The 24,068-nt window shown below is 44.3% G+C and overlaps 1 protein-coding gene across 2 annotated transcripts in view; it reads left to right on the forward strand.

The window, feature by feature from the left end:
• Positions 1–24,068, forward strand: part of OSBPL1A (oxysterol binding protein like 1A) — a 1,951,189-nt gene that overhangs the window by 196,035 nt on the left and 1,731,086 nt on the right. For both annotated transcript variants that reach the window (XM_085605749.1, XM_085605748.1), the window contains exon 4: positions 21,189–21,263. In XM_085605749.1, coding sequence (XP_085461875.1) covers positions 21,189–21,263 — 75 coding nt within the window. The remainder of the gene's footprint in view (positions 1–21,188; positions 21,264–24,068) is intronic.

Consider the following 24,068-nt stretch of genomic DNA (forward strand, 5'->3'; position numbering starts at 1 on the left):
AATAGTTGCGAGAGATACCCTAAGAGAGGAAGTTGAGGAGGGAATTGATAAACAGTAACTACACACACATAATTACTTACAAGCCAGCCATCTGACCTAAAGATACCTATTTAGTAAGATAGGAACACCCTGTAGCTAGGACACTCCACACAGTCACATCCTGGTGACGTTAGGTTTGGGAAATTGACACAGCTTTGGGAAAACAACATCCCCACAGATACACACCATTGTATATCTGTTAATTATAAGCCCACTGGAGGGCACTAAGTATTAATAAATATATATATATATATATATATATATATATATATATATATATATATATATATATATATATATATATATATATATATATATACATATACCCTATCATCCTGTGTCAACCTTGATACCAGGACTGTGTTAACACAATCTGGAGTCTTTTTCTAATTTGAGGGGACCTATCAGAGCATAGGTTTAAATTCGATTACCAACAGTAACGTTAATTGAGCGTTCTCTGAGGCCAATAATGCTGCAACTATAATGGGGCATGACATACATAATTCCCGGCGACAAACCATCATAAGAAGTTTAAATCTGCTTCACATACAGATAGACATACATTTGAAATAAGGGAATAACGAATTCCCGCCATAAATATATACATTTCCTTGGTCCCTAGTAGATAGCTAAGAGAAACAACGCGGTAGGGAATGTACACATTGGCCTAAACAGGAGTTCAAAAGTTTCCCCTAAATTGGGGAAATAGATATGTAAAAATGTCATTAATCACACCCACCTGAGGGTTAAAATTGAGAATTACAGTGGTGAACAAACACAACCATATCTTGAGAACTTTGTAAAAGGAACACCCACCGGAGGGGTATATTACATGTATCGATGGAATTTGTTAATCTTTCTCCACTATTTTTGATGTTTTTTTCTCTTGTATGATTTCAGGTCGTTGTTTTTTCTCAGTTTTCTCTAAGCACGATGCCAACATTTTTTGGTTGTATTTTCTTGTTTTGAATCTGTTAATTCCCTGTTTGCTATGTTTTTGCCATTCCTGGTTTTCGGAGCATATTCGTCGTATCCTTAAAAGTTCTCCATATGGGATATTTTTAATTAGGGAAGCCTGGTGGAAACTTTCTGCATGTAATGTTGCATTACTTCCTGTTTCTTTGCGATGTAATGTTGTGTGAATTTTCTCATTTATAATGTAAATTTCAGTATCCAGGAAGACCACTCTTTTTTCACTGATGTCATATGTGAAATGTAGGTTTGTGTTTTGTATTGTTAAGAATTTGAAAATATGTCTGTCTTTCTTTGAACCATCCCATATTATCAGGAGATCATCAATGTATCTCAACCATGATCTTACTTTTCCACATATTTGTCATTTTGTGAATTCCAAGCTATTTTTTGTTCCCACCATCCCATGGTGAGACAGGCGTAGCTTGGACCTAAGGAAAAGCCCATTGCTGTACCTTCTTTTTGTAAGTATACCTCCTCTCCAAACATAAACACATTAATCATTTCCATTATCATCGCATTATGGTTAGAGAAATGAATGTTTCGTTCTTTTAGAAAATATTTGCATGCCTTCATGCCCACAGAGTTCTGTATGTTGGTGTATAACGAGATCACATCCATAGTGATTAATTTATATGTTGGCTCCCACGTAATGTTTTGTAAGATCCTTAGTAAATCACTGGTGTCCCGTAAGTATGATGTCAAACTTTTTACCTATGGCAGCAAGTAACCATCTATGTAATTAGCGATTGGTTCTAAAGGAGATCCTTTGGCGGAGATTATAGGTCTGCCTGGAGGTCTCGTTGGATGTTTGTGTATTTTTGGGAGGAAATAGATTGTTGCAGTTACTGGAAAGTCTATTGTTAGATATTTTAGTTCCTCGCAGTCTAGAGTCTTTCCTCAAACCAATTTTGTAATTTAATGTCCAGATTTTGCTTATATTGTGGTGTTGGATTCTCCGATAATCGTTGGTAATGTTTGGTATTCATCAGTTGAGAGTGGGCTTCCTGGATATAGTTGTCCCTATCCTGAATAATAATGTTCCCACCTTTGTCCGCCATTTTTATTATTATGTTTTCATCACTTTTAAGCCTTTGCAATGCATTCCATTCTTCTGTTGTTAAATTGTATTTTCTATTTAGAGGATTTAAGTTTGTATAGATCCTTGACAATTGCTTCATGGAATATATCAATTTTATTTCCACTTTGTAGCTGTGGATAGAATTTAGATTTACATTTCATTCCACTGGTTCCTTCTCCCAATTGTGGGCAGTATTCTTCCAGAGCATGTCCTTGTTCATTTACATTTCAATCTAATTCCATTAATGTTACAAAGTGCTCAGCATCTTTAATTTGTAATTCCATTGTGGGGTTTTCTTTTTGTTTTTCAAAGGTGGTGAATTTCCATTTTTCTTTGTGTATTTTCGCAAGTTTTAATTTTCTGATGTATTTGTAAATATCTATTCTTGTTTGCGCTATGTCCATCTCATTGGTGGGGCAGAATGATTAACCTCTTTTCAGAACTTTGATCTCATTTTCAGTTATTATTCTTTTAGAGAGATTGATCACTTCAAGTTCCTTTTTGTTGTTATCTAAGGTCTCTTCTGTCTCATGCTCCTTGTTGATGTTCCGGGTTTTGAGGGGTCTGTGGATGCGCTTGCCTCTCCTTGTTGGTTTGTTCTTGGGCGGCTCCTTCCTCTGCCCCGTCCTCTGTTTGTTGTTGACTGTGCCCCAATACTTTTTTCCCAATTCTTTTGTTGTAGGGCCAGTCGCATTTCCCCTAAAAAATTACATTTGGGACGTGCCCCTCCTTGTTCTGATTCATTTTCACTTGCCTCCGTTGATGTTAGTGACGACACACTTTCTGAAGTATTACTTCAGGAAGTGTGTCATCACTAACATCAACATGTTATACAACAACAGAGACAGTGATGCACACATTCACATAGTTTAGTTACTAATCCATGCGACACACTTTTAATTACTCACTTAAAGACAGTCAGACAGCTACTAAATCCTCCATCCAGACAGTTATATATCCACTCAATCTTCAATACAGATTGGTATACATATAATACATATTTAAAATTCAAACTAAACCACATCCACTGGATGATGTCATCAGTGATGTCACTGACCATGTCATGAAGGATGCAATATGTGACATCATCAGCAGTGCATTGCAGGCGGGCGAGTTATAGTTAGCAGAACTAACTATAACGGAGGAATTTCTATGGTTTTGTGTGAGTGAAATGGCCAGCTAACTATAACACCCCTGAAACCTATGTTTTTTTCTGTGAATTTCTAAGGTTTTTTTAAATGCTAATTTCTAACTATAACGTCTCTGAAACCTATGTTTTTTTTACAGTGAATTTCAAAGCTTTTTTAAATGCTAATTTCTAACTATTACGTCTCTGAAACCTATGGTTTCTTTCAGTGAATTTCTAAGGTTTTTTAAATACTAATTTTTAAGTGTGATTCTATAGTTTTTTAACTGTTTATTATAAATATTTTATTCATTAAATAACATTATATAATTTTCTGAAAATTGCAAAAAAAGTTTTTAAAAACAATTCAATCTGAAATATTGATTAATTTTTTAGTTTTAATTTTTTATTTTAATGTATTGATATTATTTTCTTAACAATATTTTTGTTTTCCAATTTTTTTTCGGAGTCTCGCACCCAAAGCATACACATCACGGTGGGTGCGCGGATTCTAGCCGCCATTTTAGAAAAGTCGTGAAGGATCCACGTACGGTGTGCGACGGCTGCGTGTTTTTCAGTTACATCATATACATTTAATATTACGTGATATGCGCGATTGGTATGCGACCAGACCGCGACTCCTGCTCCCGCGCATTCGCGACAAATGCGCATTACGGTATGAGATGCTTTCGCGGTAGCGGGTCCCGCATGACGTCATATACGTGCTGGGGCGCGCTGGGTGCGCGACTCCCGCAAAAAAAAGTATGTTCCAAAATGATATGTATGTGTCTTTAATATACATATTAGGGCAAGAGCTTATCTAAGATATTCATAAAAATAATATATTTGTACTTATAATAAACTTATATTATTTTTAAATATATTTTCGCGAAGTCTGGTACGTGCATCGTGAGCGCAGAGAACCAGGTCAGCAGAGCTGCTCTAGAGCCTAAGAAGTAGGTCAGCAGTGCTGCTCTAGAACCAGAGACCCAGGTCAGCAGAGCTGCTTTAGAGGGAGAGAACCAGGTCGGCAGAGCTGCTTTAGAGCCAGAGAACCAGGTAAGCAGAGCTGCTTTAGAGCCAGAGAACCAGGTCAGCAGAGCTGCTCTAGCTGACACTGACTGACACTGCTTGACTGACACTGATTGACTACCCTCTGCTACTCTACTACTCACTCTCTACTATTCTCTCTCTACTATTCTCTCTACTACTCTCTCTACTACTCTCTCTACTACTCTCTCTACTACTCTCTCTACTACTCTCTCTACTACTCTCTCTACTACTCGCTACTACTACTGCTCGCTTTCTACTGCTCGCTTTCTACTGCTCGCTCTCTACTGCTCGCTCTCTACTGCTCGCTCTCTACTGCTCGCTCTCTACTGCTCGCTCTCTACTCCTCGCTCTCTACTCCTCGCTCTACTACTCCTCGCTCTACTACTCCTCGCTCTCTACTCCTCGCTCTACTACTCCTCGCTCTCTACTCCTCGCTCTCTACTCCTCGCTCTCTACTCCTCGCTCGCTACTACTCGCTACTACTCTCTACTACTCTACTACTACTCGCTCTCTTCTACTCGCTCTCTACTACTCACTCTCTACTACTCGCGCTCAACTACTCTCTACTCTCTCTACTACTCTCTTCTACTCGCTCTCTACTACTCGCTCTCTACTACTCGCTCTCTACTACTCGCTCTCCACTACTCGCTCTCCACTACTCACTCTCCACTACTCACTCTCCACTACTCACTCTCCACTACTCACTCTCCACTACTCACTCTCCACTACTCACTCTCCACTACTCACTCTCCACTACTCACTCTCCACTACTCTACACTACTCGCTCTCCACTACTCACCCTCTACTCCTCTCCACTACTCACTCTCCACTACTCGCTACTCACTCTCTACTACTCACTCTCTACTACTCACTCTCTACTACTCACTCTCTACTACACTCTCCACTACTCTCTCCACTACTCTCTCTACTACTCTCTCTACTACTCTCTCTACTACTCTCTCTACTACTCTCTCTACTACTCTCTCTACTACTTTCTCTCTACTACTCTCTCTACTTCTCTCTACTACTCACTCTCTACTACTACTACTCTCTCTCTACTACTCTACTACTCTCTTTACTACTCTCTCTCTACTACTCTCTCTACTACTCTCTCTACTACTCACTCGCTAATACTCTCTACTACTCTCTCTCTACTACTCCACTACACTCTACTACTCTCTCTCTACTACTCTACTACTCTCTTTACTACTCTCTCTCTACTACTCTCTCTACTACTCTCTCTACTACTTTCTCTCTACTACTCACTCGCTAATACTCTCTACTACTCTCTCTCTACTACTCCACTACACTCTACTACTCTCTCTCTACTACTCTCTCTCTACTACTCTCTCTAATACTCACTATACTACTCTACTACTCTCTCTCTCTACTACTCTCTCTCTCAACTACTCACTCAACTACTCACTCTCAACTACTCACTCAACTACTCACTCAACTACTCACTCTCAACTACTCACTCTCAACTACTCACTCTCTACTACTCTCTCTCTACTACTCTCTCTCTACTACTCTCTCTCTCTACTACTCTCTCTCTACTACTCACTACTTCTCTCTCTACTTCTCTCTCTACTTCTCACTCTACTTCTCACTCTACTTCTCACTCTACTTCTCACTCTACTTCTCACTCTACTTCTCACTCTACTTCTCACTCTACTACTCTCTACTTCTCACTCTACTACTCTCTACTTCTCACTCTACTACTCTCTACTTCTCACTCTACTACTCTCTACTTCTCACTCCTCTACTCTCTCTACTACTCGCTCTCTACTACTCGCTCTCTACTACTCGATCTCTACTACTCGCTCTCTACTACTACTCTCTCTACTACTACTACTCTCTCTACTACTCACTCTACTACTCTCTACTACTCTCTCTCTACAACTCACTCTCTACTACCCACTCTACTACTCTCTCTCTGCTACTCACTCTATACTACTCTACTACTCACTCTCTGCTACTCTACTACTCACTCTCTATTACTCACTCTCTACTCAACCTCTATCTCTCTCTACACGCACACATATGCACATATATATGCATATAGGTGTATATAAACATATATATAATCTGCATATCTATATAAATACAAATATAAATGCATGCATATACATATATGCATACATATGCATGTTATGTACATGAAAGTTTGAAAACACTAATACAAGCAAAGCTAAAAAGCCACCTAATTAGAAACAGAATTGCTTTAACTTAAACAAGGGTGTTTACTTTGGGTCCATCAAGAAGGCATTCAGATGTGTCACACATTTGCCATAAATTCTGAATGTTAGCAATCTAGTTGCTCATTAAATCACTGTAGTAAAGCTACTGCTCACCAGGGAAGTCTGCTGCTGGTATTCAAAGTGCATGTTTCAGTCTGCATGTCAGAAATTTTTCATGAACTAGAAGAGGATTTGAGAAGTCAAAATGTGCCCTAATTTTTCTTTCTGCAGCACTAATCATAATTTCTATGGCAAAATTAACCCCTCATTTTGTTCCTTTGCAAATTAAATGTTTTAAGTGTTACCACTTTATTCCAATCAAGATGGCTTCAGGTGTGCCATACTTTTGTCATAAGTAAGACTGTTAGCGCTCTAGTTGTTCCTCAAACACTCTGGGACATTCTGTCATTGGGCTGTACTTGGGCTACATCTGGGAGATACTTGTGCTACATTTGGGCTCTTTTGTCTCTGGTGGCCATCTTGATTGACTTATTTGTTATGAAGTTTCCTAATTTCCTCATTTACTACAGTCTCCTCAGTAGGAAATACTTTCAGTTTTTTACTTTGATTCCATCAAGAAGACATTCAGATGTGTCTCACATTTGCCATAAATTCGGAATGTTAGCACTCTAGTTGCTTATTAGATCACTGTAGTAAAGCTACTGCTCACCAGGGAAGTCTGCTGCTGGTATTGAAAGTGCATGTTTCAGTCTGCAAGTCAGAATTTTTTAATGAAATAGAAGAGGATTTGAGAAGTCACTCAAAATATGCCCTAATTTTTTCTTTTTCCAGCACCAATCATAATAACTATGGCAAAATGAACCCCCTCATTGTGTTCCTTTTAAATTAAACTACTCACTCTCTACTACTCACTCGCTACTACTCTCTACTACTCACTCTCTACTGCTCACTCTACTACTCACTCTACTACTCTCTACCACTCACTCTCTACTACTCTCTACCACTCACTCTCTACCACTCTCTACCACTCACTCTCTACTACTCTCTACTGCTCTCTACTACTCACTCTACTACTCTCTACTGCTCTCTACTACTCTCTGCTGCTCTCTACTATTCTCTCTCTACTACTCCCTCTCTACTACACTCTCTACTATTCTCTACTTCTCTCTCCACTACTCACTCTCCAGTACTCACTACTACTCTCTCTACTACTCACTCTCTACTACTCACTCTACTACTCTCTTCCAATCACTCTCACTCTCTACTACTTGCTCTCTACTACTTGCTTTCTACTACTCGCTATATACTACTCACTCTCTACTAATCTTACTCACTCTCTACTACCCACTCGCTACTACTCTACTAGTCACTCTCTACTAGTCACTCTCTACTAGTCACTCTCTACTAGTCACTCTCTACTAGTCACTCTCTACTAGTCACTCTCTACTAGTCACTCTCCACTAGTCACTCTCCACTAGTCACTCTCCACTAGTCACTCTCTACTACTCATCCTCTACCTCTCCACCTCTCTCTACCTCTCTCTACACGCACACACATATGCACATATATATATATGCATATATATGCATATGCATTTATATATGTGTGTGTGTGTGTGTGTATATATATATATATATATATACATAAACATATGTAATCTGCATATCTATATAAATACAAATATAAATGCATGCATGCATATACATATATGCGTACATATGCATGTTATGTACATGAAAGTTTGAAAAACACTAATAAAAGCAAAGCTAAAAAGCCACCTAATTACAAACAGAATTGCTTAAACGAGGGCGAGACCTATTGCATTTTCAATGCTTGTTTACTTTGGCTCCATCAAGAAGGCATTCAGATGTGTCACACATTTGCCATAAATTCTGAATGTTAGCACTCTAGTTGCTCATTAGATCACTGTAGTAAAGCTACTGCTCACCAGGGTAGTCTGCTGCTGGTATTCAACGTGCATGTTTCAATCTGCATGTCAGAATCTTTTAATGAAATCGAAGAGGATTTGAGAAGTCAAAATGTGCCATAATTTATCATTTGCAGCACTAATCATTATTTCAATGCAAAATGAACCCCCTCATTTTGTTCCTTTGCAAATTAAATGTTTTAAGTGTTACCACTTTATTCCAATCAAGATGGCTTCAGGTGTGCCATACTTTTGTCATAAGTAAGACTGTTAGCGCTCTAGTTGTTCCTCAAACACTCTGGGACATTCTGTCATTGGGCTGTACTTGGGCTACATCTGGGAGATACTTGTGCTACATTTGGGCTCTTTTGTCTCTGGTGGCCATCTTGATTGACTTATTTGTTATGAAGTTTCCTAATTTCCTCATTTACTACAGTCTCCTCAGTAGGAAATACTTTCAGTTTTTTACTTTGATTCCATCAAGAAGACATTGAGATGTGTCTCACATTTGCCATAAATTCGGAATGTTAGCACTCTAGTTGCTTATTAGATCACTGTAGTAAAGCTACTGCTCACCAGGGAAGTCTGCTGCTGGTATTGAAAGTGCATGTTTCAGTCTGCAAGTCAGAATTTTTTAATGAAATAGAAGAGGATTTGAGAAGTCACTCAAAATATGCCCTAATTTTTTCTTTTTCCAGCACCAATCATAATAACTATGGCAAAATGAACCCCCTCATTGTGTTCCTTTTAAATTAAACTACTCACTCTCTACTACTCACTCGCTACTACTCTCTACTACTCACTCTCTACTGCTCACTCTACTACTCACTCTACTACTCTCTACCACTCACTCTCTACTACTCTCTACCACTCACTCTCTACCACTCTCTACCACTCACTCTCTACTACTCTCTACTGCTCTCTACTGCTCTCTACTACTCTCTGCTGCTCTCTACTATTCTCTCTCTACTACTCCCTCTCTACTACACTCTCTACTATTCTCTACTTCTCTCTCCACTACTCACTCTCCAGTACTCACTACTACTCTCTCTACTACTCACTCTCTACTACTCACTCTACTACTCTCTTCCAATCACTCTCACTCTCTACTACTTGCTCTCTACTACTTGCTTTCTACTACTCGCTATATACTACTCACTCTCTACTAATCTTACTCACTCTCTACTACCCACTCGCTACTACTCTACTAGTCACTCTCTACTAGTCACTCTCTACTAGTCACTCTCTACTAGTCACTCTCTACTAGTCACTCTCTACTAGTCACTCTCTACTAGTCACTCTCTACTAGTCACTCTCTACTAGTCACTCTCTACTAGTCACTCTCTACTAGTCACTCTCTACTAGTCACTCTCTTCTAGTCACTCTCTACTAGTCACTCTCTACTAGTCACTCTCTACTAGTCACTCTCTACTAGTCACTCTCTACTAGTCACTCTCTACTAGTCACTCTCTACTAGTCACTCTCTACTAGTCACTCTCTACTAGTCACTCTCCACTAGTCATCCTCTACCTCGCCACCTCTCTCTACCTCTCTCTACACGCACACATATGCACATATATATATATATATATATATATGCATATATATGCATATGCATTTATATATGTGTGTGTGTGTGTGTATATATATATATATATATATATATATACATAAACATATGTAATCTGCATATCTATATAAATACAAATATAAATGCATGCATGCATATACATATATGCGTACATATGCATGTTATGTACATGAAAGTTTGAAAAACACTAATAAAAGCAAAGCTAAAAAGCCACCTAATTACAAACAGAATTGCTTAAACGAGGGCGAGACCTATTGCATTTTCAATGCTTGTTTACTTTGGCTCCATCAAGAAGGCATTCAGATGTGTCACACATTTGCCATAAATTCTGAATGTTAGCACTCTAGTTGCTCATTAGATCACTGTAGTAAAGCTACTGCTCACCAGGGTAGTCTCCTGCTGGTATTCAACGTGCATGTTTCAATCTGCATGTCAGAATCTTTTAATGAAATCGAAGAGGATTTGAGAAGTCAAAATGTGCCATAATTTATCATTTGCAGCACTAATCATTATTTCAATGCAAAATGAACCCCCTCATTTTGTTCCTTTGCAAATTAAATGTTTTAAGTGTTACCACTTTATTCCAATCAAGATGGCTTCAGGTGTGCCATACTTTTGTCATAAGTAAGACTGTTAGCGCTCTAGTTGTTCTTCAAACACTCTGGGACATTCTATCATTGGGCTATACTTGGGCTACATCTGGTTGATATTTGTGCTACATTTGGACTCTTTTGTATCTGGTGGCCTTCTTGGGAGACTTATTTGTTATGAAGTTTCCTAATTTCCTCATTTACTACAGTCTCCTCAGTAGGAAATACTTTCAGTTTTTTTACTTTGATTCCATCAAGAAGGCATTCAGATGTGTCACACATTTGCCATAAATTCTGAATGTTAGCACTCTAGTTGCTCATTAGATCACTGTAGTAAAGCTACTGCTCACCAGGGAAGTCTGCTGCTGGTATTGAAAGTGCATGTTTCAGTCTGCAAGTCAGAATTTTTTAATGAAATAGAAGAGGATTTGAGAAGTCACTCAAAATATGCCCTAATTTTTTCTTTTTCCAGCACCAATCATAATAACTATGGCAAAATGAACCCCCTCATTGTGTTCCTTTTAAATTAAACTACTCACTCTCTACTACTCACTCGCTACTACTCTCTACTACTCACTCTCTACTGCTCACTCTACTACTCACTCTACTACTCTCTACCACTCACTCTCTACTACTCTCTACCACTCACTCTCTACCACTCTCTACCACTCACTCTCTACTACTCTCTACTGCTCTCTACTACTCACTCTCTACTACTCTCTACTGCTCTCTACTACTCTCTGCTGCTCTCTACTATTCTCTCTCTACTACTCCCTCTCTACTACACTCTCTACTATTCTCTACTTCTCTCTCCACTACTCACTCTCCAGTACTCACTACTACTCTCTCTACTACTCACTCTCTACTACTCACTCTACTACTCTCTTCCAATCACTCTCACTCTCTACTACTTGCTCTCTACTACTTGCTTTCTACTACTCGCTATATACTACTCACTCTCTACTAATCTTACTCACTCTCTACTACCCACTCGCTACTACTCTACTAGTCACTCTCTACTAGTCACTCTCTACTAGTCACTCTCTACTAGTCACTCTCTACTAGTCACTCTCTACTAGTCACTCTCTACTAGTCACTCTCTACTAGTCACTCTCTACTAGTCACTCTCTACTAGTCACTCTCTACTAGTCACTCTCTACTAGTCACTCTCTACTAGTCACTCTCTACTAGTCACTCTCTACTAGTCACTCTCTACTAGTCACTCTCTACTAGTCACTCTCTACTAGTCACTCTCCACTAGTCACTCTCCACTAGTCACTCTCCACTAGTCACTCTCTACTAGTCATCCTCTACCTCTCTCTACCTCTCTCTACACGCACACATATGCACATATATATATATGCATATATATGCATATGCATTTATATGTGTGTGTGTGTGTATATATATATATATATATATATATATATATATACATAAACATATGTAATCTGCATATCTATATAAATGCAAATATAAATGCATGCATGCATATACATATATGCGTACATATGCATGTTATGTACATGAAAGTTTGAAAAACACTAATAAAAGCAAAGCTAAAAAGCCACCTAATTACAAACAGAATTGCTTAAACGAGGGCGAGACCTATTGCATTTTCAATGCTTGTTTACTTTGGCTCCATCAAGAAGGCATTCAGAGGGGGAGGAGCCAAGATGGCGACCGGAGCAGACGCTTGAGCGCCCGGCTCCGCCGGCCCTTGGCCTCGGACTATCATCCTGATTCCTATCCTCGCCGATTTTCGAGGTGCAACGTGCGCGACGACGCGCTGACCGCGCCGCCGTTTTCCCGGAGTCTGAGCCCGCCCGGATGCCGGAGTTCTTGGTGCCTTTGTTCTCCGCGCTGGACCCCTGCTCTATTGTGGCCTTGGCCGGCCCCCTGGAAGCTCCGCAGTCACTGGACCCCCGGCGCAAATCTGAGCCCCGCGGCCCCGATCCCGCCTCATACCACGGATTGTCGCCAGATGAGCCGGGGGAGAGACGCCCGGACACCTCCTTCACCTTTCACCTGACGGGCTGGAGTTATAGGGTAAGCCCCGGTGTGGCGGGTCGCCTGCTTCGCTCTGTGGCCCGCGCTGTGGAAGGCTGCGGACCCCCTTCTTCTATTGCCTAGTCGGCTGCAAAGAGAGTCCGAGGGAGGGGAAGCGACTGTTGGCTTTCACCTGTTGCGGCGCAGACCTGCGTGGAATTGCCTCCTTGTTACGACCCCCCCCCTGGCCACTGTACCGTTCAGCGGTAAAACATGGCGTTGATTGCCTGCTCGCTGCTGGGGGGCGATGCTCCGGTCTCGCCCGCTGCCCGCTTCGCCCTCCCTCTATCAGACTCCAGCTCCACAGTGCCGTCCCGGATTGCTGCCGATGTGGGGGCGCAGCTTCCGCTGACATGCGGCTCCGTTCTGGCTGCCCTGCGGGACCTTCGTCTGCAATTGTGTGTTGGCTTGCAAACGCTGAGTGAGCGGTTCGACTCCATACTGTCGGCTGCGGGTCGTGAGCGCCCCGTTTGTTCTCAACAAGACGTGGGTCTGCCAGTGCTTCTGTCCTCTTGCGGGGACGCAACGACTGTGTATAACCGTGCTACACTGGTGTCTGCATCTGGCTTTCCCGGCACCCAGGATCAATCGATCTCCTGCTCAATTGTGGACACTTTGTTTCCCCGTTCATTGCTGCCTGCTTTGTTGTTGCCTGCCTCACCGCGTCCGCAAGAGTATCCAGCTGAGCGACACCTGACGTCCTCGAGGAACCGTTCACGGTGGCCTACTGCTTCTTTTATGTGGAACTCCTGTACTTTACAGGCCAGGTCTGGATTTTATATGGTGCACAAGGGGACCTCAATAGATGATCGGCGGCCATTTTGTGACTCTACTTCTCCATCTTCTCCCAAGCGGCCATATTGTCTTTGTCTGCACGGGCTGCGGGGCCTTCATGTGGGGGCTAGTCTAATCTTACGCCCGCAATCGGGCCAGGGCTAGATTGATTTCTATCACCATGGTGTCACGGATGGGCTGGATTGGGACTGGAACTGTCTGCATACGTTGTGCGCACTCGTCGCGATTTGTCTGCCTTCATTTATATGGTTGTCACATGTTATCTTCCCACGACCGCCTTTGGGTGTAGTGGGTTCTTGGTGTGTGGAGACGTAGTTGGCCGGTGGTTTCGGGCGCTCCGAGGTTACGTGGGCTCCTCCCCGCTTTCTTCTTTGTTTTCTTATTTTCTTCACTCTATTCCTACTTTATCTCTTGTCTATATTTCGGGTTCATTGGGCGACAGGCACTATGCCGGGGGGGGGGCAGGCCGTAGCCTCCGCATTGGTGTAGGGTGGGGGGGTAAATTACCTTTTCTTTTTGGTTCTATGGGCCTCTTTCTTCTATGTCTCTGCGCTATACTTGTTTCCGATTCGGGGTCCGGGTGTGGGGTGGATTGAGTGAGGGCGGCTTTGGAGGGGTGCGTATTTACTCATGTGACTATCCTGTTCTATAACTGCATCGCCTCACTGTCTGAGATTTTCTATGGCCGTTTTAATGATGCTGCTGCTCTCCCGTGTGATGAAGCCATCTTGCGGACTCGAATCTCCTTGGTTCTATCCTCTACTGACTTTTTCCTCGATAAAATTATTTTGAAAACCTTAAAATTAACCTTTACTTCTCCTTCCCCTGGTGTCAAGGATCTCTCCAGTGTATAACTCCTGAATCGTTGCTAATCTTGACCATTGACGCACAGGGGTTGTAATGTGTGTCTCAGTGCTTAACCGTTTTGTGGCCGGCCTGATGGTTGTAGGCCCGTATTTGTCCTTTTCATATGCACAAATAAAGGTTTTTAAAAAAAAAAACAAAAAAAAAAAAAGAAGGCATTCAGATGTGTCACACCAGTTAGGAAAAAGTTAGTTGAGGCCAAAAGGCCTTTAGTTCGCGTCGGTACTGTTCACTCGATCGGTTTCGACCCTACCTGTTAGCTCACTAACTTCGGAAACAACTTTTCGCTTTTTACCTGACCATCGACGACACCGACGATGGAGTCGAGGACACCATTCAAGAGGTGCCCGGTATGCAATGCGAAATATCCCCATATCGACGTCCACCCGGTGTGCAACAAATGCTTGTCGCCGGACCACGACGAATCGACATGCATGGCCTGTGCCCGGTTCCGTTCCAAGAAGACTCTACGGAATCGTCGAGCGGCGAGACTCGAAGCGCAGCACGCGGCACCGGCCCCGGCAGACATCTTCAACGCCGAAGATGTCGAGGAGTTGGAAGTCCTACCCTCCAATCCGGGTTCCGAACATGACTCCGGTTCGGACGACGTCCACGAATCACTCTTTCGCAGAGATGAAGACAACGCCGAGGTAGGAGACGACGATGAGGCCTTAGGGGCCGAAGAGAGTAGCTCCAATGACGAGCAAGGCCTACCCGTTCAGACTGACGAGGGCCCAGTGCCACAGTCTATGGCTCCGGTCGAGGGATCGCCTTCGGGCCTTACCCGAGACCTATCCCGCAGTTCTTCGGCCCCGCCCTCGGGCCCGGCCTCGGACATTCAGCGGCAGCCATTATTACCTACACCGGCTGGTTTCCCTTCTACCAAACCGAAAGCTGCACCGGTACAAATGAAACCGAAACCGAAAGTAGCGCTAGTCGGATCGAGGCCTTCCACACCTTCGACGCCAGCGACACGCATCGGCACCGAGCGCACCAAGCGAGACTTCGGTGCCGAACTTGAAGCGGCCGACGCCGAAGTCGGCATTCGGAAAAAGGCCCTCGGTGCCATCAAACCTGCTCGGCTCTCGGCGCCGACGCCATCGACTCCTAAACCAAAGGTCATACCACCTGCTGCGTCTCACGTCGCTTCCACGGCAACACCGAAGCCTCCTGCATCGAAGACGTCGACGGCCATTTCCGCCCCTCGACCCGATGACCCACCGGCGCCGAAAAAGTCCACGGCCGCCTCTACAAACCTGGTGGGCGCTAAGGCCTCGAAAGCGCTTCACGCGCGAACCGTTGCAGCACAAAGCAGCAAAACCCAAGCGGTCCTCCAGGACACATCGGGCTCCGGCCCACTAAAAGCTCAAACAGCCTCTTCGGCGCCAGCCAACATAACTTTTGGCCTGCCGCCATCCACGATCCCGAAAATGTTCCAACTCAGGACACGGGTCACCCACACCACGGTTACACCTGCTGAGACGTCTCCGTCACGTTACATCGACGCCAACACCGGCAGGATGGTTATCCATGACCGGAGGATAACTTCAGAGCCACCCTTGGACCCTTTCAGGATCCCACTAAAGAGAAAGCTGCCTGTGGACTCAGAACCTGTGCTTTGCGAATCTTTCGACTCGCCCTACCAAGACCCACTATCATTCTCTCCAACACACTCCGACACGGATGCGTTGGCAGACTATATGGATGACCAAGTCCCTTACCACGGAGACATGGACCCTGATGACCAACAGGACCCTGATCAAACTTGGGGCGACCCTGCAGACCCCAGTGCACCTCTAGATGCACAGGACCCTCAACTCTATGGAGCGAAAACATCTCCGACAGAGCACACTGCAGCGTTCAACGCTCTTATTGAACGTGCTGCAAATAATCATGACGTGCAGCTCCACTCTGACACCGTGGAAGACGACTTCCTTATGGACACTTTCGCTTCCTCGGAAAGGCATGTAAAGACTCTGCCCATGCTGAAAGGAGTCCTCAAACCAGCCAAGGACATCTTCAAGGAACCCACCAGGGCACGGGTGATAAACCCCAGGATCGACAAAAAGTACAGATCAGCACCTGGGGACCCTACTTACATCAGAGGCCAATTACCTCTCGACTCCATTGTCGTTGCGAATGCTCGCAAGAGGGCACACTCGCAATCAACAGGTGACGCTCCTCCCCCGGACAAAGAGTCCAAGGTTTTAGAGACCTCTGGCAAGCGAGTTGCCGCACAGGCTGCCAACATATGGCGCATAGCCAACACTCAAGCGCTCCTCGCTCGCTACGATAGAGCGCACTATGATACAATGGAGCAACTACTCCAACATCTCCCTGACCAGTTCAAAGAAGGTGCAGAAATTCTTATCAGTGAGGGACAGCTACTCACAAATGCTTCCATCAAGTGTGCACTAGATGCCGCAGACACGGCGGCCAGGGCCATAAACACAAGCGTCATGCTGCGACGACATGCCTGGTTGCGAATCTCCGGGTTCAAACCTGAGGTGCAAAATTATATACTGAACCAACCTGTCAACCCCGACTATTTATTCGGGCCGGAGGTTGACACGGCCCTTGAGAAAATAAAGAAGGACACAGACACTGCAAAGTCCATGGGGGCTCTCCAGACTCAGTCCTTTCGGAGCAGCTCCTTTCGTCGCCCCGGAAATAGGGGAGCAGGTAGAGGGCAGGGGTCACAGCAGACATACAGCAAAGGCAATACCCAAACCACCTACGATAAAAACACCCGGGGTGGATATCGTGGCTCCAGTACAAAGGGCAGAGGACGCGGCTACGGCAACACCAGGTCCTCCCCCAAGAACAAGCAGTGACGCCCTCTCCCTTCCTCCCGACCACATAACACCTGTCGGGGGAAGGCTACAAAGGTTCCTGTCCACGTGGAACTCCATCACCACGGACAGGTGGGTCAAAGATATTGTCAAATATGGTTACTGTCTAGAACTAACCTCCACTCCACCCACAATACCGCCAAAAAACCGTCCTATGTCCTCAGAGCACTTAACGCTCTTACAGCAGGAGGTGCACAGTATGCTTCTAAAAGGCGCAATAGAGGTCGTACCCGTCCAAGAGCAAGGTACGGGGGTGTACTCCCTGTACTTTTTAATACCGAAAAAGGACGGGTCACTCAGACCTATATTAGACCTGAGACCCCTAAACAGATACATTCTTTCCGAGCATTTTCACATGCTCACTCTACAGCAAGTCCTCCCGCTGCTCAAGCAGGGAGACTTTCTGGCCACACTGGACCTCAAGGATGCGTATTTCCACATACCCATTCACCCATCACACAAAAAATACCTCAGGTTCACTGTTCAAGGGCAGCACTACCAGTTCAGAGTCCTTCCCTTCGGCGTGACAACGGCACCAAGGGTGTTTACAAAGTGCCTAGCTACTGTGGCGGCACATCTACGGAGGCAGCACATACACGTCTACCCTTACCTGGACGACTGGCTCGTTCAAGAAAAGTCAGCCCAGCAATGTGCCAGCCACATGTCCCGCACCATTCACCTCCTTCACAGTCTGGGGTTCTCACTAAATTACCCAAAATCCCATCTACAGCCCGCACACGTACAACAGTACCTAGGTGCGACTATAGACACTCTGGCCGCCACAGCTCAGCCAAATTTGGTGAGAATCAACAGCATGCAAATGCTGATTTCAAAGTTCAAACCTCAACACTCCCTTCCGGCGCGAGTGTTCATGCAGTTGATAGGCATGATGGCCTCCTGCATCTTCATAGTCCCACACGCGAGACTACATATGTGCCCGCTTCAGGAGTGCTTGGCACGTCAGTGGAATCAGGCTCAAGGACAATTGAAAGACCTAGTGTTGGTGAGCGGTCGGGCATACAACTCTCTGCATTGGTGGAATCCACAAAACCTTTGCAAGGGTCGACCGTTCCAGGAGCCTGTTCCACAAATAGTACTGACAGCAGACGCGTCTCTCCAGGGATGGGGAGCTCATGTACTCCACTACACAGTGCAGGGACTATGGACGACACAACAGAAGAAAATGCACATCAACCTTCTGGAACTGATGGCAATCTTCCTAGCCATGAAGGCATTCAAAGTACATCTGTGCAACAAGGTCGTGTTGATCCGGACGGACAACATGACCGCAATGTACTACATACAGAAGCAGGGAGGGACGCACTCTCCACAGTTGTCTCATCTGGCTCAGAGCATGTGGAAGTGGGCCATTCAGAGGAACATGTTCCTCATGGCGTAACACCTCCCCGGCAAGGACAACCAAATGGCGGATCTGCTCAGCAGACACAGCCACCAGATGCACGAGTGGGAGTTACACCCATCAGTACTCCAGCCGTACTTCCAGCAGTGGGGTCATCCAGAGATAGACCTGTTCGCCACAAGCGAAAACGCAAAATGCCAAAGCTTTGCCGCCAGGTTCCCACATCCGCAGTCGCAGGGCAATGCGATATGGATGAACTGGTCCGGCAGATTTGCGTACGCTTTTCCCCCAGCACCGTTGATTCCGCTGGTGGCTCGCAAACTCAGACAACACTCCCTGACACTCGTCCTAGTTGCTCCTACGTGGGCACGCCAGCCATGGTACACCACCTTCCTCGAACTTTCCGTGGTGCCGCATCAAAGGCTGCGGATCAAACCCGCGCATTTGACGCAGAACCATGGAGAGATTCAGCACCCAGATCCGCAACAGCTGAACCTGGCGATCTGGCTCCTGAAGTCCTAGAGTTTGGCTACCTCAACCTGCCACCTGACTGTATGGACATCATCAAGGAGGCCAGAAGACCCACTACAAGAGCTTGCTCTGCAGCCAAATGGAAAAGGTTTGTTATTTACTGCGGTAATAATGACATTAACCCGCTGGACGCATCCATCCAAAACATAATTTGTTACCTCCTACACCTATACCGATGCAATCTAGCGTACACCTCTATACGTGTCCATTTGACCGCAATATCAGCCTATCTACAAACCAGGCAGCACCTCTCTCTATTCAGAGTGCCTGCCATCAAAGCATTCTTGGAAGGACTCAAACGAGTTATTCCACCAAGCCACCCACCAGCTCCAATGTGGAACCTCAACCTGGTCCTCACACGCCTGATGGGTCCACCCTTTGAACCTCTCCACTCATGCGAGATTCAATTCCTCACCTGGAAAGTAGCCTTCCTGGTAGCGATCACTTCTTTGAGAAGAGTTAGTGAACTCCAGGCACTAACAGTTCAAGAGCCATTTATACAGGTTCATGCCAACAGGGTCGTACTACGTACCAACCCCAAATTCATGCCCAAGGTAATATCGCAGTTCCACATGAATCAAACTATTGAACTGCCCGTTTTCTTCCAAAACCCACAAACTGTCGTGGAAAGGGCACTCCACACACTAGATGTAAAAAGGGCCCTCATGTATTACATCGACAGGACCAAACCCTTTAGGAAGACAAAACAACTGTTCGTTGCCTTTGCCCCACACCACAAAGGTAACGCCATCTCCAAAGCAGGGATAGCCAGATGGATAGTTAAGTGTATCCAAATTTGTTATCAAAAGGCAAAACGCACATTAACTATTCCCCCACGAGCCCACTCAACACGTAAGTTAGGGGCCTCCATGGCTTTTCTAGGAAATATTCCCCTGCATGATATATGTAGAGCAGCCACCTGGTCCACTACACACACGTTTACCAAACACTATTGTGTAGATGTGCAATCAAAACAGCAGGCAGCTGTAGGACAGGCTGTTCTCAAAACCCTTTTTCAGACCGCTGGCACTGGTAGCCGCCGCTAATAGAGGGCACTGCTATACATTCTATGCACAGATATGAATTCAGCAGCCCACATGCCTCGAACTGAATATGCTACTTACCAGTATGCATCTGTTCTTGGCATGTAGGGCTGCTGACATTCATATCGCCCTCCCTCCTCCCCGGCGCCTGTAGCAGATGCAGCTCTCAGAATTACTGTAAGCATGGTCATCACTTTCTGTATCTACTCCATCACTGCCACAATGGCGAAAAAGAATCTGAGGATGGAGAGGATGCCCATGCGCACTGTAGGCCAGGGGAGGAGTCACCTATCCAAGGATACTTCGAAGACTCTTCCAGGACAACAACGTGCAAACATCCGGACCCAACACTAGGCGGCGATCTATGCACAGATATGAATGTCAGCAGCCCTACATGCCAAGATCAGATGCATACTGGTAAGTAGCATATTCATACGTTTGAATAGAGTATACTTTTTGTCATGTATTTCAGGAAGTCTAACTTTCTGGGATGCTGCACTTTACAATCCTCCATTTAAAAATAAATAAAGGATACGTTTCAGCTTAAATAATGGTTGATTAGTAGCGGGAGTATACTTATGCAAAGGGGAAATCTTTTGTTAGTCAACACTCAAACCAATGTGAAGAGTGAATATTTGCCCACCTAATCAGATGCTTTTCATAATCAATATCTTTATTCGCTGTTGTGGTTTGATAGCTAGGTTTAAATAGATTGGGTAGGTAAAGTTATGTATGTGATTGATCAAAATAAATTCCCCCCCCCTCCCTCCCCCCCCCGGGCCAACGGCAGTTGTTTGTCTTACAGTATCCAACTGTTCTTATGAGTTTGAGATTATTGAAATAATTAGTATGGTGAATTGTAAAAATCTCAATTGTACACTCTATTAGCAGTGTTTCTCAAATCTGAAGGTGAGGATTGCAGAAATTTGTGATACAATGTCCCTATTGCTCCAGATCCATAATTTTTAGATCTAACCAAATTAGACAGTTGAAATGGAGATAGTAGGTTCACAACAGTCGAACTCTGGTTACTGCAAGAAAATGTGCTCTATTAATTGATATGAATCCTATGAGTAGTTAAACTTGTATTGTTGTGCCTCTTTTGTCTTGGCAGGCTGGTGCTGAAGTAAACGTAATAAATGATATGGGAGATACTCCACTGCATCGTGCAGCCTTCACTGGCCGAAAGGTGACAACAAGCATTATTGTTCAGCTAATGTTTAAAATTATCCATTTTCTTTATGAATGAGCTGGATCATTAAAGGGAATGTGGTCTATTTTGCTGAAAACATGTGTTAAAATCAGGTCTCTAGTTAGCAGAGGTATGCACCCTGTCCAAGTGGGGACCACAGTTCTAGTCAAGGTAAGTCAGTCACACATTTAAATCAGCTGGTGCTCACCCTCTGGTAGCGTGGCACAGAGCAGTCAGGCTTAACATAAGAGGCAATGTGTAAAGCAGTTGTGCATACTTTGATTCAGTAACACAGTGAGAACACCACAAAAAAAGGCTACATGATGAGGTATGAAAATAGTATCTCTTTTACTCTTTAAAACAAGATAACAACAAAAAGAATCCAATTAAAGCATCTCAAGTTACGAATACTTCAAGAATGTACAATGCTGAAAGATCCAATGCCTTTTCATTACGTTGTTTATGGTTATGCTGGGGAAATGACAGCAATCCACACCATGGATTGGGAACAGACTTTCTCCCCAGGTCAGTGCAAAGCAATGCTTCCAAAGTTATTACAGTTAAAATGCAATGTCAAGTTTGTGGGAGACTGATCTACTTGCTCCGTTCAGGGCCGCCTGCAAGAGCACTGGTGAGCGGTAGGTACCTTGTAAGCCCTGGAGTGCACAATACCTTTCTCCGGAGATTGCAGCGGTGCCATCGGCCTCAGGACCGGAACCTGCGTTGCTGGAGTCTCCCATTGCTGGATATGATGCTGTGATTGAAGTCATGGCGGGCAGATGCCTGTCTTTAATTGATGCGTACAGTGTGCCAGGTTTTTGCTGGACTGCCTTTGGGCATTGCGGCTTCAGCGAAGTCTATAAATACTATGATCTGCTCTTGGGCAAGCAGACATGTCAGTTCTTGAACAGTGCACCATGCTGATGCTTGTGGATGCCCAAAAGTGGCTGCCGACACTCTGCGAATGTCTAAGACTGGTTGAGGGCAAGTCAGGCAGAGTCAGACACCGGATTAGCAGAGCTTAGCCACAGTGTTTTGTGCAAACTAAATCTTCCTGAACCACGGGTAAGCCAATATTCTATTGCAGTTACTGAGGTTGTAGAGAACTGGTCCAGTCCTTCTCACCTCCCAGGTCAGAGGCAGCAGGCCAACACAGCACAGCAGGTAACAAATTGGCAATCCCTCCTGTAGGCCAGCAATGAGCAGACAGCAGGTCAACACAGCAAAGCTGTTAGCAAATTAGCAGTCCCTCCCGTAACACAGCTCTCTTCTTGGCAGAGTCCTCTTAGGTCCCCAAAGTGAACTAGTGAGAGGGAGTCATAAACCCAATACTTATACCAATATGTGTCCTTGAAGTGTAGGTGACTACAAAGCAAAGTCTTTGTGGTGCGCACATTTTTTTCCAGCCCAGCTCTGTCTGCGAACCGATCTGTGGGGGTAAATCAGTGTTTTGTGTGAGGCAAGGCCAATGTCTATTCAGGTATACGTGTCCGCTCCTTCAATCCTTCTTGCCCAGGAAGATCCATTAGTATGTAGATGAATGCAGCTGAGTGTCCTGTACTTGTGGCTATCTAGAGGGAATGTACAAAATGTTGTTGTCACCCCACCCCAGACGTGTATTGGTGATAGGCTGTAAGGCACATAAGAGACCTAAGAGCAGATAAATGTCCGTTTTCTAAAAGTGGCATTTCTAGATTAGTAATACCAGATCCAACTTTACCACTGAAGAGGGTTTGTCATTACCAGTCCACTGATATAAAACCTAAAGCAGCTACTCTTCTGAAATCAGAATTATACTTAAAAAGGATATTTAAGTAATTCCCAATGTTAACCTATGAGAGGAGCAGGACTCACAGTAGTGAAAACAAACTTGGGTGGTTGTCGCTACCAATATCGTATGGCTTTTACTTCCTCAGTAGAAACTGTGCTTTTGTTGGACAGTATAAACGTTGGGATAGTGCTGGACTGATTCATTGCACACCCTCAAGATATGTTGCCCTTTAGTCCTGCTAACTTAGTGTCACCATAAGTATCCCAAAACTTAGAAGGTAACAAATGGATTGGGCAACCTCAGAACGTGACAACCCTGATTCTCTAAGGAAACGTAGTAACCGATTTAGAACCTTTTCGCTCAGTCACTAGTGCCTACCCGAGAGGTACACAAGAAACACACAAAGGAGCGTTTCAGTATTTATTGAACTATTCTGATTGTTGTGTAATCTTTTGACCCATTTTTGTCCCTACTATGAGCATCATAAACTTGTGTTAATGATTTTTCTGCACACTTTGTACTCTCTCTGTCTGGATTCAAGTATCTGCACAGTTTTTTTTACCTGACCTCCTTCCTAAGTCTTTGATTTCTTTTAGGCCGCGCTTGTGGCTTGCTGAGGGACAGCCTATTTAGGTTTTGCTACCAAATCCATAGGTAGATTGTGTATGCGGGGTGTAAAGAGGATTTAAAATGGATGAATTTAATCCTTTGTTTTGCTTCTCTTTTAATGCCATTTCCTGAGAGTCTCAGGTCGGTGTTTGCTGTTGGGGAACCAAACATGTCCTGATATGCATATTGGGCACTAGCGCATCTTACACATTGTGCTCAATTGATTTAAAGAAGGCTCGAAAAATGTCATCTTGTCGAAGTGATTTCAAAGATGTTGAGGTCAGTCACTCTCAGGGCCAGCTTAGTTATAGTTCGTTTCGGGACAGTTTAATTTTTTGCTGTCTCGTTTATGGTAGAACTCCTTTTGATACCTAGGTTCCAATTTGGTCCTATGGCATCTGGGAAATGTGTTGCTTCCTATT

The sequence above is a fragment of the Triturus cristatus genome, chromosome 5_1, assembly GCF_964204655.1.
Source record: "Triturus cristatus chromosome 5_1, aTriCri1.1, whole genome shotgun sequence".
NCBI lineage: Eukaryota > Metazoa > Chordata > Amphibia > Caudata > Salamandridae > Triturus > Triturus cristatus.